The following is an 18961-nucleotide window of genomic DNA, read 5'->3' as shown; positions in this document are numbered from 1 at the left end:
CATAAGGTATTTGGAAGATAGTTCTCGTGCTAAAAAAAACTCGGATTTAAACTCCTTTGGTGTATTTCGTTAGCAAATTTAGTCCAAAAGTGATTTTTCCGTTAACTATCTATTAATACATCGGTTAAATTTTACTTTGATTTAACCTTATGGGATTTCTGGGTTTCTATCAAGACTTCCACCATTTTAGAGAGAGGATCGAGAAAATGGCAAATGGGGTAGAGAGAAAGTGGGTTGGTGCTGTTTAGCGACGATGAGCTGAGAGAGATAAGCGGGGTGAATAGAGGGTTAGACCATATAAAGGTTACGTGCGGCTGCACCATCCACAGATACGGTGATTCAGTCAGGAGGCTTAGGGTTTTCGTCAATGGTGACCTTGAAGTCACTTGCGAGTGCAACCCTGGCTGTCAGGAAGGTCTTTCTCTCTGCCATTTTGATCTCTTTCACTTTGTTGCTTTTTGGGAAGAAGGGTTTTTATTTTTAATGCATGTTGTTTGCGTTTTGAGCTCCTTTGAGTTCATTGTGGATTGGGTTTTGACGTTGATGGCTACAATCTGTCTGTCCCTTTCCGGTCTGCCTAATCTGTTGGGTTTGTATTTGATGACGACGAGCATTTGCTTTTGCTTTGCAAGTTGTTAACTGTATTTTTGCTGAGTATACAATTGAGGTGTATGTTGTTTTGTCTCACTGAATGCCTTCTTCTTGCTGGGTATACAATAGCTATATGTTTGCCTACTCTTCATATGGTGGAGTCCAGATGGTTTCTGGCTTGTTTGTGGAGTAAGGAGCTTTTCTTTAAGTTGGTGTATTGAAAATGAAACCTACATTGCCAGTTTCATGGCTAAACAGCACCAACCCACTTTCTCTCTCTACCCCATTCGCCATTTTCTTGATTCTCTCTCTAAAAAGGTGAAATCTTGATAGAAACCCAAAAATCCTAGAAGGTTAAATCCCAGAAGTTTAAATCAAAGTACAATTTTACCCATGTATTAACAAAGAGTTAACGAAAAAATCACTTTTGGACTAAATTTGCTAACGGAGTACATCACAGGGGTTTAAATTCGATTTTTTTTTAGCACAAGGGCTATCTTCCAAATTTCTTATGATCACATGGATGATTTATCCGATTTGGCCTAAAAAGAATGATTAAAACGTAATACTCCCTAATTGAAGATAAAAACTATCTTTAGCGCAGCATCAAGAACGTGATGATAACGTGTTGTAGGCATATTTTACTGAACAATTATAAGGGACAGATAGAGAGGATGGTCGACGGCATAGAGAGAGAAGAGAGATGTGTAATTGCGAGGTGTGTGGTATCTCACCCCATTGTGCCTTTATTTATAGTAGTAGGGAAGGTAAATTCCTTACTCCAATAGGATTACACCTCTAATAGGATAATATCTAGCCTAAAGAGATATGGTAGAATCCTATAAGGATATCCCAAATATGATAGAATTTACACAATCACATTCCATGTTTAATAAAATGTAGCAGACTGGGCATATTCAATAAAAATGTACTTTTTTACAGGACTATAATTTAAAGACTGAGCTATGTTTAATTTGACTCGCCAAGCAAAAATGGCATGCTCCACGACCAATGAAGAAGTTGTTCACGCCAAATCTATCCCTCGCATAACTCCCCTTGGGTCTTGCCTGTCAGGCAAGGTTTGCTGCTTGGTATGCTACAATATGAGTTTGCTATTAGTTTAAATGGTGCTTTTGTGGGGCCTTTGTTAGGCTTTAAGGCTCACAATCAAAGCTAATATGGATTTGAGCATGCCGCTGTTATCTTTGTATAACAGATTGTTCTCTTTTGGTTATGAACTGGGTTGATTACTTGCGCCACAAGTTACTCAGACTTCTTGATTCTATTGGATTGGTATACATGGGTTAAGTCTATATAAAGTTATTTTTCTTGCCTTGTAAACAAGGACTTTTACTCATAATATTGTATGTCTAGATAAAGGGAGTTATGGGCCCTTCCAACCATTTCTTTGATTACAGTTAATACTAAGAAGCAAGGTTAATTAGTTTAGCTAGATTAATCATAGATGAAACTTTGAACGAAAAGCAATTGAAACTGATTTAAAACATGATGGAAGATACATTAAACAATAGATCTACTTTATGTAAGTACAAATAAAAGAGACTTGGGCAAGATTATAACCTTGTCAGGCAAGGTTCATCTTCTTGCAACCACTTCTCTTTGTGTTTTACAGGGGTTGTAATCTTTGGAGAATGAGATGTAAATCGGGTTTAGTAAAGGGATTCAATACTACAATGGTAGCAGAACTTCTAAAACTTGACAAAAGATAGCTTTCTATGGTGGATCTATGACTAAAAGGGTATGGACAAAATGAAGCTTTATGGTTTCTTGCTTATCTGAGAGCAAAGTTGGATGTATTTTGATTAATTGGTTGAGTGTCCTTATCTCTGGTTTCCCTTGTTGCTTTTATAGACTTTTTAGCCCAATTGTCCAAGCCTTGCCTTTTGGTGATGGCTTTCGAAAGATGGTGAGTCACCATTTATTTACCTACCCATGCCCTTGAAAAGTACTTTTTGCTGGAGGTGAGCTACCCTCTGTCGCCCATCACTTCTCACATAGGCATGTTGCCTATTCCTTGCCAAAATAATTTTTAATTCTTTCTGGACTGTCAACTTGTCCGAGCCCAATCCTCTATTTGCTTTTTGTATTCTTGAGCCTCCATTCTCACTAAGCCCAACATTAAATATTCACTCAAACAGAAGCAAAAGGGATGGCAAACATTGGGAGCAAAGAACTGGCTTCTTCCTTCTCTCGTCGCTCAAATTGCACAACAGGACATCAGTTTCTCTCTCTCTCTCTCTCTATCCCCCTGCCCCGGTCGCCGCTGTGGAAGACTAGGCAGCTTCTTCATTCATGCAAGTGCCCATCCCTTTGAAAGTCCTCAATTCCCATTCAAATTTTAATGGCTGATTAAGGAAAGTTAATTGGAAAAGAATTGGACTACTTGGATCTAAGAGAAGACATGGCACAAAACCGAGCGCAATGGTGTTCTAAGATTCATATACGACCCCACTTAGTAGGACAAGGTGTTGTTGTAGCATATGAAATTCGGGTTCTCGATGTTTGAAGTTTTGGGTCTTGTGGTTTGTGGGATATGCAATTTGGGTGAACTAAGGATACCGATAACATCATTTTCCATTAATTAGATAAAAGTGTTTAGTTTTAATTTCTCATTGCAGCCTTTGCATCAAACATCCAAACTTATTTGGGGGAAGTGAGAAGCTTGATGTGTCATGGGGTAAGGGCCAGTATGATTCTAATGTTTTACTGGCTTATAGAAGACCAAGACCCGAATGGCTAGCTCAACAATCCTTTGTAGTAGAGGTTATTTTTTTCTCTCTCTTTTTTTTGTGTTATTCAACTTGGAGATTGTGGAAAAACTATAAAACACTTAACTGAAGTCTATTTTGCAATCCGGTTTCTCTATTAGTGTAACCCGTCCATAATTGATACGAATGTTGTTTCCCTTTTACATCTCAGCATTCTTTTTCACCCGAGATAGGTGTTCATGGCATTCTCATGGACATTTTCTCACGTTCAGGTGGTGGAGGTGTAAATTTATCTCGGTTGTGAGTAGGCATGGATCTGAACGAGCCTTCAAGTTCCAAATGGAGTAGCACAACTAGCATAAAGTTCAAGGTACCTCTTTACATTTTCCACTTATCAGAATTCTTGTGGTATTTATTTTTTTATACACTCTCTTTCCAGTTTCCAGACTATTTATATGAATTTAAATCGTTTGCTACGCAGCATGTCCGACCATTGAATTGTAATGGCCGCTCTGTGAGCCGAGATTTTGATGGGTTTCCTGTCACTTGCAGGTAATCTCGGTTTTAAGAACTTAGTTTCCAAATTTGTTTGACTAATCTTTTCACATTGTAAGATGATAATCCTGCAGTGGAAGTCCCCATGACAGTATGATAGTTCTAAAGCAAGAATTTCGGAATGCAAAGGCAAATGATCGTAGTTTTTTTTCATGTAAGACTTGTTCAAATTGTGATCTTTAATGTGAAAGACTATATGTGAAACTAACGGGGAATTTGTCTTGAAAGCAGTTCAGTCTGCAGATAGAACATGGGATTCCATTTCTATCTAAGTGGCTAATATTCAACAAGTTTAAATTCGTTGTATCAAAGGTAGTCAAACTTGGGCCGGCATTTCTCTTGACAAGGTGATTGAGCAAGAGTGCATATAAAATATGGGGCGGAAGTGAGTCTGCATGAAGCATTTGACATGAATTAGAACTAATAATCTCGAATGATACCGTAATCCCAATTGGATTTGATTTCCATTTCCCTATTGAAGAAGGTTTCGTAATGTTTTGGTAATTAGATCCCAATTTAGATTAGTTTTCCTAATTAGCAAACCTTCTATCATGGCCATATGAGGAGAGTTGATGTACTTGTTTACAGGAACTAGGATCAGCAACCAAGATGGAATAATATTCAGAATTCTACTACAAAGATGAGCGGGAATACTCCGGAGAGAGAGTGAGCGGAGAGCAAAACAATTGTATACCACTCAAGGTGTTAGAGTGTGAGAATATGTAAAGGCAAAGCGTGTGAGAGAGAAGAAAAAAGATAAGAGTGCTTCATGAATGCAACAAGACCAAGGAAGCTGAAGATTTCACACTTTTTCCGTCTTCATGTCCTCTTTTCTGGCCACAGAGCACTGAGGCAGCATGTGTACCCCATGGCATTTGTTACTGATCGAGTTTTGGCTTCTGCAGAATGTTCAACCTACAGCTATCCAAGTTGTTCCTCTCCCCAGTTCAGCTTCTGATTATTCTTCAACACATACCGAACATTTCTTTTTTGATTCGGAAAAGGAATTTGTTTGTACAAATATACATCACCCAGTTATAGAAGATCGTTTAATGCGTATTAATTTTCTTTGTGATCTCGTGTTACGAAAATTTGTATGGAAAGATTTCATCCGAAGAAGAGGTAATGAAGTTGTTCATTTTGATCGTACATTTCTCTAAACATTTTGGACTCGTGTCGTCCAAGAAATGACTTCAATTTTCTTGTATTAATTCCGCTCACTTGTACTGAAGTGAAAGAGGAACACTTACAACAACACAAACATCAACCGGAAAAGCTACCGGAATTATTAGGACACGGAAATAATGTTCACTTAACCTGCCATCGCACTCATAGTCTATGTTTGTATCCTCTATGTTAATCTGGGTATATTTCAGTTACCAAGTACGAGTACGGGAAAAGTTGAACAAACAAGTATGGATGCAACTTAGATGGACTCGGATATAACAAAGTAATGCCCGAAAAGAGGGAAAACATATAGAAAGCAAGGGAGAAGAGTTCAAATTTCAAGTCTAGAGAAACCTCCGTCAGTCCTTAGACAAACTGCAGAAGTTGTGAGTATGACTGTTTAACTTTGACAGTAATTTTTTAACAGCAACGCTAAGCTCATCAGATGTATATCAATTGCATCGATAACGAGTTCATGAAAAAATATGACTTACAAAAATCTTACAACGGAAATAATTACATGTCCAACATCTGTAGAAATTTAGGTAAATCGCGAAAAAAGAACAGAGGACAACAAAGAGGACACGCAGAGGCAGCAAAGATTAAGGATGACAAAATCGCACATCATTACACATAAACACAATAAATTGACACTTTGGAGTAGAGTTTTAAAAGAAGTTGTTATACTGGCTAGTGAGAGAATCTCTGAGATTGGAATACAAGCCATAGAGAGAATACTGCCGAAGGTTCTCCACCTCATACCATGAATTGAGAACAGAGAGATGCTTATCTGTACCAGAAAAGGCCAGTTGTATCCCAAGACTGCAATCTACAGAACCCCCTCGGTTTTTACAGCCTGATGTTTGGATGGCACAGTCTTGTTTGTTAAGACAAACAAAATTGGAGTTTCCTGTGCATTTAGCACACCCGTCTCTCTTCCAATACAAGTTTTGCAGCCTACCCTTTTGAAACTCGAGTACCTTCACCCAATTCCATATGTTGGATTAGAGAATTTACAAATGGAAAACCGCTTACTGAATATCAACTCATTCAAAGTGACACATACTTACCAACGTAAAACTTGTCACTATGTACGTGCTGTTTGCAACAAACGCAGGGAGAGACCTTGCAGCATATTTTCGTCCAGCAAACGCCACCATGTACCCACCATATGAATCCTAGAAAGCTCAAAAGGGCATACAATTTAGTGATCTGATCTATTCACGATATAAACACATGACAGGAAAGACAATACAAAGTTAAGAAAACCAACAAGCCAACATGCACAGCCAAACAACACCACAGATGTAATTACGTTTAGCTTCCTATATTTTATAGGAATAATTTATTTCCAGGTTTCCCATGACAGCGAATGATTTGTTTTCCACATTCTTATAACCTTTTTCAACCTTAATTGTATCATGAGGAGAGGCATTCCAATGTCCAACCAAGACTTTATTTCATGCGGGATTGCCAACAGTAGAAGAGTTGGTTTCCTCCACCCCGGAGTTTGATGAAGTTCAGAAACTCATTTTTCGGTTGCAGGGAAGCCAGAGTTGATCATAAATGTATTTTACATCTCCATTTCCAAATATACCAACAAATGGTGGCAAAATAACTGCTCCAGCTGACAAGCCTATAATAAATGCCCTTGAGCTTTAGATTATTCCTGTGCCGATCTTCACAACCAACATTAAGAGTGGGAGAGCCTTGTGAGAGTTACAAAACTTGACCTTCAGATGTAATAGGGTGCGTGGTATTTAGATGTACTGTAGTAAAGGAAAGCCCGCACCATATTCTATCTGAAGGTCTACCCTATCAAAATCCATGAAGAAATATTAATCTTTCAATGGAATTTGTAAGTCATAGGTTATCATTTTCGTTAGTGATCTACCAGAAATCACTCTTCGAAGTTATGTTGAGTTTTAGAATGTCATTGCACTATCATACCTACGATTGAAACAATCAATAAGACAGTTCCTCGGTTAAATGTTTCCAAAGTATCCTAAGTACTCTGTACTCTCTTTTATTTTCCTTAACCATGCTATTGATTTTCCTTACCGAACTTACGAGGTACTCCATACTATTCATGAGTCATGATCGTACGTTAGATAGAGCCTCCGATCATGCAAATTTCTCCCCAGTGAAAGCATTACATATCATAGATAAGTAGAACAGTTCCCACAAAAATTAAGATTTTTTTTTCTGTTTCGTTAAACAGCTAGAATGAAGCTAATAGTTTTAGCGTTCTAACACTAAAAAATCAAAATGAACGGAAAAAACTATCAGAAAATCGAAATGGAAGGAAAAAAAATAAAACCAATCTCCTCTATCCTAATAGCTCATACTAACACATCTGTATCTAAAAGAACCCCAAACAATTTCAACATAAATGCAACACCAGTATGTTGTATCTCTCAAGCAAAGATCATGGCAAACAATCGAAAGCAATTAAATTTTTTTCACCCTTTCCCCTCAAACAAAGCCAGCTAACCAAATGCACACCAAACATAATATGGTAAAACAAATAATCTTCACTGAACATGATGTGGAAGAAGACAAAAGACTCGAGGATCCGTGTAGGCTTAAACGAATGCAGCATCATTTCCTTTCACTAACTACTTCAGGATGCTTGCTAACTTGACATCCCCAGATTATAAAACTCTCACTTTAAGATTTATACACTTCAAGTTTCATTTTTCAAAGATGACAGATTCTATTGCTAACTAATCGCTACAACGCCGGCTAAAATCGTCACAAAAGGGTTAAAGTCCAAGTTGGTTGATGGATAATCACATGAATATTACACGGTCCAAAGAATCAAGAGTATCAGCGATTAGTAATCAAACAGTCACATCTCAATCCGGCTCAAAAACTGTAACAGAGAGTAAAGGGTAGAAGAAGATGGTAAAAGATAAGAGTTTAGATTACCGGTTGGAAAGAAGAGGTGTTGATAGTGAGGAGGGAGATCTCATCGACTTTGGGTCTAAAAAGCGCGAGCTGGGAGTTGGAGGAGGACAGCGAGAGGCGGCGGTCGCAGGGGGAGAGCTGATGCGACTGGTTCCCGTTTAGCGTGAAGGAGGTCTTGGACGAGAATGCGATCCCGAATGTAAAGCCGTCGGACCTCTGAATCTTGGTGTCTGCGCATGGGTTGTACACGCTGTTTGTGTTAGATGCTCCCACATTCACCACAGTTGACGCCATCGGCAGGAGGAGCAGCATCATCGCCGCCGCCATTGTAGCCGGCGGTGATTGCATTTAGGGTGGTAGTAAGGTAATGGGATGGATGATATTTGGTGGTGGTCGGTGAGTGGTGGTGGTTGAAGCTCAGAAGCCAGCTAAGGAAATGTAGGGTGTTGGCTGGATGTGGAGGGTGTCAGCTTGCTTTCCGTATTTGTGAGGGCTTTTGCCTCCAAAGACCAAAGCTCTGCGGCGAGGTTTAAATTTTTACAAAACTAAAGAAAAATGTTTGAAAATTTTGAGTTTTAACGATAATTTAAAATAAAAGGTAAAGTGAATAGTATCATGATTGACTATTTAGTGTAAAAATATGGTTTTTCATTAAAATAAACAGCAGGTTTTTCGTTAAAACTCCCTAAATTTTTTTTTTTTTTTTTTTTAATGTGTGTGTGTGTATATATATATATATATATATATATATGTATGTATGTATGTATGTTAGATGTTAGATTAAGGATCCATAAGAACCGGCCAATTTCAAACTGATCGGGTTAGGTCCGATTTTAATTTTAAATTGCATTACCCGGCACGATCCGCCCTGTTTCATTTTCAAATGGATTTGGTTTGGTTCCTCCAATTTTGGGCCTAACCCTTTCCCACCCCTAATTATGACCAAGGTTTTAAAAAACGTTAGACGCTAGTCGGCTAGTCATGCAGTGGGTTGGGACTTAGTGCTTAGGCAGCTAGGCGGATTTAATTAATTTTTTTATATAACATATTAATACGGGTCTCCTTAGACTCTAAAAAATAAAAATATACTTGTATTGAGAATTTATGATAGTTAAAACTTAAAACTTAAGTCATATTGCCATCATCACTTAAAAATGCAGTAAAAAGATAAGAAAATTAAAATCAAATTTGAAAATTCACTAATTAAGTAGGTTATTCAGAACAATCTTTAACTTAATTATAAAAAAAATTAAAAACAATGGAACTGCCTAAACCCCACCTCGCCCGCCTAGCCCCTACTCGATTTTTCTCAAAGTTTCAACCTAAATTGCATTGATCCGCCACCGCCTACCACTTAGGACCCGCCTAGGCCAATTTTTATAACACTGAATTATGACCACGCATGATACTTGTGATCACAGGCATGTTAAGAGAAATTTTATATCACAAATTTATGATCCCGTTGTTTTAAATACTGGACAAACTTTGAAAAGAAACAAATAGCGGTGAAAGAATTTGAGGAATGATGGGGTAAAATGTATACCTATGGTTTCAAGGGAACGAGTGTGTAACAAGATGGGTTGAAGCATTCTTGTGGGGGAAATTGTTTGTCGGTATGCAAAGTACGCAAAGATCGGAGGGAACAAACGCTTTTATGAATCGTTTTCTCAAAAAGAAGCTTACACTGTTGGAATCGTTATCTCAAATTCAAATAGCACAAACTTCTTTTTGAAATAACAATTCATAAAAGCGTTCAGTCCCTCCAATCGTTGCCAACTTTGCATCTCAACTTATTTTGTTCGCTTATTGTATGTTTTTTCCACTCACTTGTTCCCCCGAAAACCATACATATCCAGCATTTTACCCCATCATTTCTCAAACTCTTTCACCATCTTGTGGTTCTTTTCGAAGTTCGTCTACTCTTTAAAACAATCAAGATCATGAATGTGTGACATAATATTCTTCTCAACATGCCATATATAGAGCATGTGATCACAAGCAAGGTTCTAAAAGACGCTAGGCGTCAATAAATTTATTATACATTTTGTAAATAAGTGCATATTCATGCTTAAAAAAAAACATATAAGCGTATTGGAATACATAAATTGCAAATAAAATTACATATAGATTATAAAGTATTAGAACATAATGAAAACATGGAGAACAATCATATAATGAGTGTTCATCCAAATATCCAATAAGTCTCTTACATTTTATTAACAAAACAAAATGCAAAATGAAAGTTATCGCTTTTGTGTATACGTGAGAGTCAAGACTTAGACAGATACCTAGACAGGTTTAGAGGGGCGCCTAGTGGGGCTAGGCGGATGCCTAAGCAAGTCTATGCCCACTCTCTTAATTTTCAAACGTCTAGGAATTAATTGGAGCGATAGTCAGCCGCTTAGTACCTAGCTAAGACTTACGTGGCGTTAGGTAAAGATTTTTATTCCCTGACACATACCTAAATCCCCGTGACATAGGTTGCATATGACCCATTGAAAGTAGGAATGTATTAAGAACCCACTGATGTCGCGAGTGTCTCGTTTATCAAAAGTGAAAAGTCGAATACTGTAGTTGTAAAATGGTGGTGTACACCTAATATCATGGAAAAGGATCAGTCAAGGATCCTTTTCCTAGGGATCCTAGATATTCCGTTATCATAACCATTTATTGTATATTGTGCGGTCAGAAATCAATTCAAAATTTAAAATTTTAAATTGAATATAAATAGTACCTAATAAAAAATGACCACACGATATATAATGAACGATCACGATCACAGAATCCCTAAAATTCCCAAAAAAATGATCCGGGATGATCCTTTTCCTAATATCATAATCATAGGCTTGCAATACCAATTTGTTCTACAACTGCTATCAAAGCCAATGACATCCTGCCGCATCTATAACCCAATAGGTTTAGGAGTCTCTCAAAAACAAATTATCTAATCTTCTTTTTGAATATACAGTGTAATAAAAAAGGAAATTTGGGTGAGATTCAAACTTACCTGTTAAAAAAGCAATGATGCTCTTTGAATCAATAGCATCAACAATTTTTCCAGCTCTTTTTTTCTTTATCTAGAAGTTTTGCCCCAAATAGTTTTCTTCGGAAAGGTTTTTTACTAAGGCCCACATCACCGACGTACTTCTTCTAACTTGATGTTTTCTGTTGATGCATAAAATCAGTGAAACTTTGGAATAACGTAAAGTATCAGGTTTATGATCTTCTCTTGGTTGTTCCGGTCATCTAGTGAGGATAATATGTAAAATGTATGTAGTTCACCCTAAGTTTGATTACATCCATGGAGCAGAGGAGTTCTCATTAACAGTGAAGGGTTATACAAATACATAAGTTTAAACATAATCATCATTAGTGGGTTCTAATGACTAGTATAAATACAATAATGACATTAGGGATTAATTGTAGGAGAATGGTCTTTTTTATAGTTTAGAAGAGTCTCTAGCTTTTGTCTGCAGTCAATGTGGGATTCTATGAGCTTTATTCTGACGTTAACATGTGTCGTGCTGTGATTGGCCTTTTGGTTGGAAGGAAACTCTTGTGCTTTGGTAGGAATGCCTTAGCATGAACCCCTAAATGAGTCCTTGAAGGTATAACGTTGACATGTGCTTGGTAGTTTTAGGATTTGTCAAGTATGGTACAAACATCTTCTATGATACTTGTACAACATTTTGTTTTAACCTGCATGATCTTAATTAGGTAGTGTGTCTTTAACTAAGATGCAATTTTACTTTCCGATATTCACGTTGGAATTTTGGATAGATTTTTCTATTTATGTAACTATTATGTGATGTTTAATAAAGTATCTTATTCAATAAATTACAAAAAAACCTTATACTTAGTTATAACATTATCAACAAAAACAGTAGTATACAACCTAACTCTAATTAGTAATATTGCAAGATACATTCTCACCTTGACAGTCGTCAAAATCTTCGAACCATCATTGTAAGATTCAAGGTACGATACATCATCAATGTTGTACTCTCCACTGTACTCTACATCGGAAAAGGATCGTCGCAGGATCCTTTTCCTGAGATCTTAAGAATCTCGTGATCGTAACCGTTCATTATACATTGTGCGGTCAGTTTTCATTAGGTACTATTTATATTTAATTTTAAATTTTAAATTTTGAAATGATTTCTGATCGCACGATGTACAATGAACGATCACGATCACGGGATCCCTAGAATCCCTAGAAAAAGGATCCGGCAAAGATCCTTTTCCCTCTACATCATCCACATTGAAGTACTTTTCATTATTAGCCATGTCGCAAAACGAAATTGGGGCCAATGACCTTCAAGTTGGCAAACCCTAAACAAAATGGAATGAAAAGTTGCCAACTCAATTTTGGAAGAGTACGATGATCTGTGAGTAACGTTATTATAATAACCCCAAACGTAGAAATAACTAGGTAGTGTTTGGTACGCCTATGGGACGAAACATGATGGAATGGAACGGAACATAATGGGATGGAACGGATGTTCCGTGCTATCTTTGGTACGCGCAGCAGAACGGAATGTTTGTTCTGTTTCGTGTTTGGTAAGCCCATGACGACATGGAACCAAGAGATTAAATGACTAACATACTCCAGTTCCATCTATTGTTTGGTACAATGTTTATGCAATGGGCACGAGACGTGATATTTTTTTTAGTTGTTCATATTTGAACACATATATACTTATTTATGATATCTTTTTTACACTAGCACTTACTGGATATTAATACTTATTTAAAAAAATATTCATTCTCACTTAAAAAAAAGAAATGAAATATCTAGAACTTAAACATGAAGTATCCCAAATTAAACATTTGTCCATCATTCCTCTTCCTCTTCCTCTTCGTCTTCCTAATAGATACAAATGGACTGGATGTAGCAATAGAAGGAGATAGGGCAGGTAAAGTCAGAGGCCTTGTAATCCTCATTTTCCAACCCCATGTTTTTTATTGCATCTGCTGCTGATTGAGCCATATTACCCACCACCATTGTACACAAGCGTGGATACATTGAAAATGAATTATTTGGTTTGCAAGATGCATCATGATGTTTCTACAATAAGTACCCAAAGAAATCAAGGTTAGGACTTTCAAAGCATCTAATTGACAAAGAACAAAAACAAAATGTACTTCCAATCAAAGTTAGATGTTCATCATGTCATATGTATAGGAATATTTTTCTGTTAGATGCTTCACTTTGTTTTGTATATGCTTCGCCTTTATAGAAATTCTAGGAATCTTTTCCCGCATCTTGGATCTAGCCTTAAAACTGTCGGTCTCACACCAAACACCATCAACAACTATCTCATCGATGATGGTAAGCAGTACATCCTCCTCGTGATCATTCTAATAGCATGAGGTAGCCATATAATCTGTCAAAGAAGCCATATATTACGTAGGTAACAAAAGAAACAAACTGTTATAACAAGTCATATATCATTGAAAAATAAATTGTCATGAGAAATGAATTGTCTTCAAACAATTAAAAAAAAAACAATTACACTAGTACAAAACTATTTATTAGTGTCGCTATGATAACTGACAAGAAACGTATATTACCATTGGATATTAAGCAAAATCCGACAGAAAATGGATGCAATGGCAGATATAATAAGCGACAGAATTGCCAGCGTCAGGAAATGAATTTTTCGACAGAAAATACTCTAAAACCGATAGAACTTGTGTCAGATATAACCGACAGAGAATATATTAATAATGAATAAATAAGAGCATTTTCTGTCGGATAAAACCGACAGAAAATACTCTAAAACCGACAGAACTTGTGTTGGATATAACCGACAAAATATTTATTAATAATGAATAAGAGCATTTTCTATCGGTTATATCCGACAGAAATATATTAATAATAAAAAAAATATAAACCACTTTGTTTGGCTTTTACGCTTCTAAATGAAGTGCATTTTGCATGCTTAAAAGGAAATGAAAGCCTTTTCATTTTTGGCCTAAACAAATAGAAACAGTTTTCCAAACTCAAAGCGCTCGTGTTTTACTTGAAGTTGGTACCAAACATCCGCTTTTATTATTTCTGGGAGCAATAGAATAAAAAAATAACAACTTGATCACATTTCAAATGAGCATATAACCACACAGCCTTATCCCGACATGACCAACAGGGATATCAGGTTTTCAAAAGAGCATAAACAAATTAAATCTTTTGAATCAAACAAAACAGTAGACCAACATGACTGCGATGAAAAACAAACTGTAATAATTTTCTAAAGACACTTCGAATGAGCTAAATCCCTTTTGATTTAATCAGAGGTTGCAAATTGGAATTTATTCAAAAACTTGGACTGAAGGCTATAGATCACGTTTGTACCCAGTTGGAAAGCCCTTGCAAGAATATCAGCAGGTATATCAGGATTTGATCCAAATACTGCATTTGCAATGGTAATGACACCTGGATTTTGGCTGCTAAGAGCTACAAGGGCAACCGCATTACCATGTCCAACATTCTGCTGGAAATGCATAAGACCAACTGGGAACACAAAAACATCACCCTGCTGGAAATGCACAAGACCGACTAGTGATGAGGCGGTTTTCGGGGTTGGAGGTGACAAAACCAACTTTGAGGCTCCCTTCGAGGACAGTCAAATTTTCACTAGCTCTAGGGTGTGTATGTGGAGGGTTAAGACCCCATGGGGCAAAATCAATACGCGCAGCAGAGATGCCAAGAGGAGAAAAGGGGGAAGGAAGAGGGAAGGGGGAAAGGAGAGGGCACAGGCGTAAGGTAGAGATGGAGGGTTTTATTTTGAAAAATTTTCATTACTGTCCGACAGAAACATTTCTTAAAATAAAAACTGACAGAAAATTTTCATTACTGTTGGTTATAACTAACAGAAACAAAATGGCGGCAAAACTCCTCCTAAAATTCCCTTCCAAAATTTTAAATTCCCCCTGTCCCCCACAAAAATTTGTTACGATTTTAAAAAATAAAATAATAATTGTTTGGTTTAATAAATAAATAAATAAATAATATGTATTTAAATAGAATACATTTTTAAAAATTAAATAAATATTTGTTTGGTTTAATAGATAATAATCCATGTAAAATATGCGATAAATAATTTTAAATCTACCGTTTTGACGTCATATGCATTCTATGAAACTTTTTTCAACGATCCAACCGTCAAACTTATTTATACACACTCCGAGATTGCATACGTAAAAAAAAAAAAAAAAAAAACATTCAGAGATTACGTAATGAAACAAAAGTTTTCAACGATTATAAACGAAAAATCACAATGTAACGGTTATTTTAGCTCCGGTTTTGATGATTTTTTTACAGCTACACTCATCGACCCTATAAGAATGCAATGGACGAATTCGATCTTCAATTTAAAATATTTACACTAGTGGATACCACAAAATCTTATTTTATACTTAATGGAAGTATAATATTAACACTAAGTGTTTGTTTAATCTACCGTTTTGACGCGATATGCATTCTACGAAACTTTTTTCAACCATCCAACTGTCAAACTTATTTGTACACAATCCGAGATTGCATATGTAAAACATCGTAAAAAACAAACATTCAGAGATTATTTAATGAAACAAAAGTTTTCGAAGGTTATAAATGAAAATTCACAATTTAACGGTTATTTTAGCTCTGATTTTAATGATTTTTTACAGCTACACTCCCCAACCCTATAAGAATGCAATGAATAAATTTGATCTTCAATTTAAAATATTTACATTAAGATTTTATACTTAATGAAAGTATAACATTAAGTCTTAAGTGTTTATTTAATCTACCGTTTTGACGCGATACACATTCTACGAAACTTTTTTCAATGATCTAACTGTCAAATTTGTTTGTACACACTCCGAAATCAGATACGTTAAAAATCACAAAAAAAAAAATGTTCAGAGATTAGGTAACAAAATAAATGTTTTCAACAATTATAAACGAAAAATCACAATTTAACGATTATTTTAGCTCCAATTTTGATGATTTTTTACAGCTATACTCCTCAATCCTATAAGAGTGCATTGAACGAATTTGAATTTCAATTTAAAATATTTACACCAGTGGATACCACAAAATCTTATTTTATACTTGATGGGGAAGTATAACATTAACTCTAAGTGTTGGTTTAATCTACCGTTTTGATGTGATACGCATTCTACGAAATGTTTTTCAATGATCCAACTGTCAAACTTGTTTGTACGTACTCCAAGATCGCATACGTAAAAAATCGTAGAAAACAAACATTCATAGATTAGGTAATGGACCAAAAGTTTTCGATGGTTATAAACGGAAAATTACAATTTAACGATTATTTTAGCTCCGATTTTGATGATTTTTTGCAGCTACACTCCTCGATCCTATAAGAATGCAATTAATGAATTCAATCTTCAATTTAAAATATTTACACTAGTGGATAAATCTTATTTTATACTTAATGGAAGTATAACATTAACTCTTAAGTGTTTGTTAAATCTATCAATTTGATAAGATATGCATTTTATGAAACTAGTTTTAACGATCCAACCATCAAATATGTTTGTATATACTTTGAGATAGCATGTAAAAAATTGTAAAAAAAAAAAAAAAAAAAAAAGGAAACATTAAGAGATTATTCTAGCGGACGTCCAAAATTTTGCTTTGTTCGTGTCGGTTATATCCGACAAAGCCATGAGTAAAAAAAAAATATTAAAAACATGTGTTTATTTATTTATTTATAATCATTATAACATTTTAAAATAATAAAATCAGACATGATAGAGAACACCAGATGTTCATGTATGTTTATGTGCCAGACAAAGTGCTTTGTGACGCATTGAAAAAAATTGTTTGAATTTCTTTGTATCTTGTTGCTTGCCTGTGAAGGAGCATAATCCTTATTACAAAAATGATAGAGCTTCAGATTGTAGTATGTTATTATTCTCTCATAAAATTTATAGCTCGTAGGAATTGGGTTCATTAGACTTTAGGGTCATGAGTGAAAAGAAAAATATTCAAAATATGTGTTTATTTATTTATTTTTAATCAGTATAACATTGTAAAATAATAAAATTTTCATTTTTTTTTCAGTTATAACTGCCAGAATACTAAAATAATAACCGCCAAAAAGTAAAATAATAAAATAGTCAATTTTTGTCGGTTATAACCACCACCATTAACTTAAAAACCATCAGAATCTGTCAAAAATATTTTTTTTTAAAAAATTCAAAAATACTATCGATTATAACCGACATGATTTTTTTGATATTCGCCACTAAATATCTACCAGGAATTGATGTTGGATATAACTGATAGAATTTTTTTTAATATCAGCCACTAATTAAATGATGTGTCGAATATAATTTATCCGACATGATTTTTCTAATATATATCACCATCATCCACCACCTAAAGCTAATATTGTAGTAGTGTTACAACAATCATCTCAACAGTCTTCAAACAATAAAAAAACAATTACAACAATCATCTTTTTTTTTTTTAAGCAGCGCCATTTGATTCATTTAAAGAGAGAATCCACAACAAATTCATAACCAATTACAAAAAGTAGGGGCAAGTTTTAACAGAGCCAACCAACATCAACAATTACATTTGTCAAAAAACAAAATATCACATACAATCATTTAACAAACTGTCATCAAACAATAAAAAACAATTACAACAACTACCATCTCAACCAATTTTCAAGCCCTCATCCCTCTACACTCATCATATGTTTCTCTTGCAAGATCATCCCTCCCTTGAGTCCATATTTGGCTTGACTTAACGGTTTCAATGTGGGCTAATACTTCCGGTAAATCTTCTTCTATTGGCAATTCGTCAAATGCAAGCCTTGCATTCTTCTTAAGGTCAACTGTCATTTACTTTTTGATAAATTATGAAGTAAACTACATGATGTGATTATTTGTCCCTGAATCTTGATTGGATAGTAGGAAGGACGCCGCAAGATAGCCCAACGTCTTTTGAGAATGCCAAAACATCTCTCAATGACATTCCTAGCATGTGAGTGTTTCATATTAAGATATTCTTCATGATTCCTAGGTGCATGTGAATTGGCTCCCCACTCTTGCAAATGATATTTAGTACCTCTGTACAGTGGTAGAAGACCTTCACCATTTATATATACAAAATTAACCAAATTGTATGTACGTACATTAGTTAAAATTAATTTTTAGTTGTTGGCCAACAAAAGTAAGGAGGAATAGCAGGTACTTGTCTATCTTACCAGTGGGAACCTTAAGGCCATTAACTCTAGCAATAGCATCACCAAGAACTCTTGAATCAGTAGCTAATCCCTCCCAACTGGATAACACATATATGAATTTGAGATCATGTGTGCATACGCCTAACACATTAGTTGCTATGACCTTTCCTTGTTCGATATCTTGGTCTATCGACCTCAAGCACAACGACCCCTATGTATGTTCCATCTAACGCACCTAAACAACCCTAGACAAAAGAAAAACTTATATTAATTATATTAATCGGCAACTATAAATAATTATGTTATTAATGATTTTACTATGTTGCTTACCTTATAGCATCTCCATCTCGATTTCGTGCAATCATCTGGGATTGGGTTGGTTTGGCAAGCAACATGTCTTGCAAATTGAGCAACCCATGCAATACTTTGTGGACATACCGACTAATAGTTTCACCAGACCTAATGAATCACACTTGAATTGTCCTATTTTTTTTGTGGTTGGCTAATATGTTAACAAAAGTAGCTATTTGCTCCTTTATTGTAACATGACAATCATCTACCAATCCACCACGAATTTTTAATAAATAACATAAAACTACAAATGCATTCCCATTCATTCGCAGCTTCCACAAATAGTATCACTCAATTGTGTGATACGATCTATCTCTTCTCTCCTAACATGAAGTCTAACAAATGTCCTGTGCTTTAAACATCTCTTTCCCTTTGTCTCCTTTGTCGTTATCTATATCTCAATAATCATGCATTCATTATACACTTATGTCAATATAATCCAAACGCTCA

The 18961-nt window shown here is 35.5% G+C and overlaps 2 protein-coding genes and 1 pseudogene across 2 annotated transcripts; 1 reads left to right on the top strand and 2 right to left on the bottom strand.

Moving 5' to 3' along the window:
* The first annotated feature begins 1583 nt into the window (after positions 1–1583).
* On the top strand, positions 1584–4833 carry LOC148698052 (protein SUPPRESSOR OF PPI1 LOCUS 2, chloroplastic-like; annotated as a pseudogene).
* Positions 4834–5644: 811 nt separating this feature from the next.
* On the bottom strand, positions 5645–8499 carry LOC148698051 (uncharacterized). Its single transcript, XM_088691163.1, has 3 exons — positions 7974–8499; positions 6113–6220; positions 5645–6022 (listed from the first exon to the last, which is right to left on the bottom strand). Exons 1-3 carry the CDS (start codon positions 8298–8300, stop codon positions 5711–5713), a joined length of 747 nt encoding a protein of 248 aa, XP_088547289.1. The 5' UTR covers positions 8301–8499; the 3' UTR covers positions 5645–5710.
* Positions 8500–14239: 5740 nt separating this feature from the next.
* Positions 14240–18555, bottom strand: LOC148698050 (putative germin-like protein 2-3). The gene is made up of 4 exons (XM_088690363.1): positions 18491–18555; positions 18182–18258; positions 17745–17809; positions 14240–14566 (listed from the first exon to the last, which is right to left on the bottom strand). The coding sequence occupies exons 1-4, from the start codon at positions 18553–18555 to the stop codon at positions 14240–14242; spliced, it is 534 nt and encodes a 177-aa protein (XP_088546489.1).
* Positions 18556–18961: the final 406 nt, after the last annotated feature.

This window comes from Pyrus communis, chromosome 3 (genome assembly GCF_041283825.1).
Source record: "Pyrus communis isolate YQ-2024b chromosome 3, ASM4128382v1, whole genome shotgun sequence".
NCBI lineage: Eukaryota > Viridiplantae > Streptophyta > Magnoliopsida > Rosales > Rosaceae > Pyrus > Pyrus communis.
This window is presented reverse-complemented; position numbering and strand designations above follow the sequence as displayed.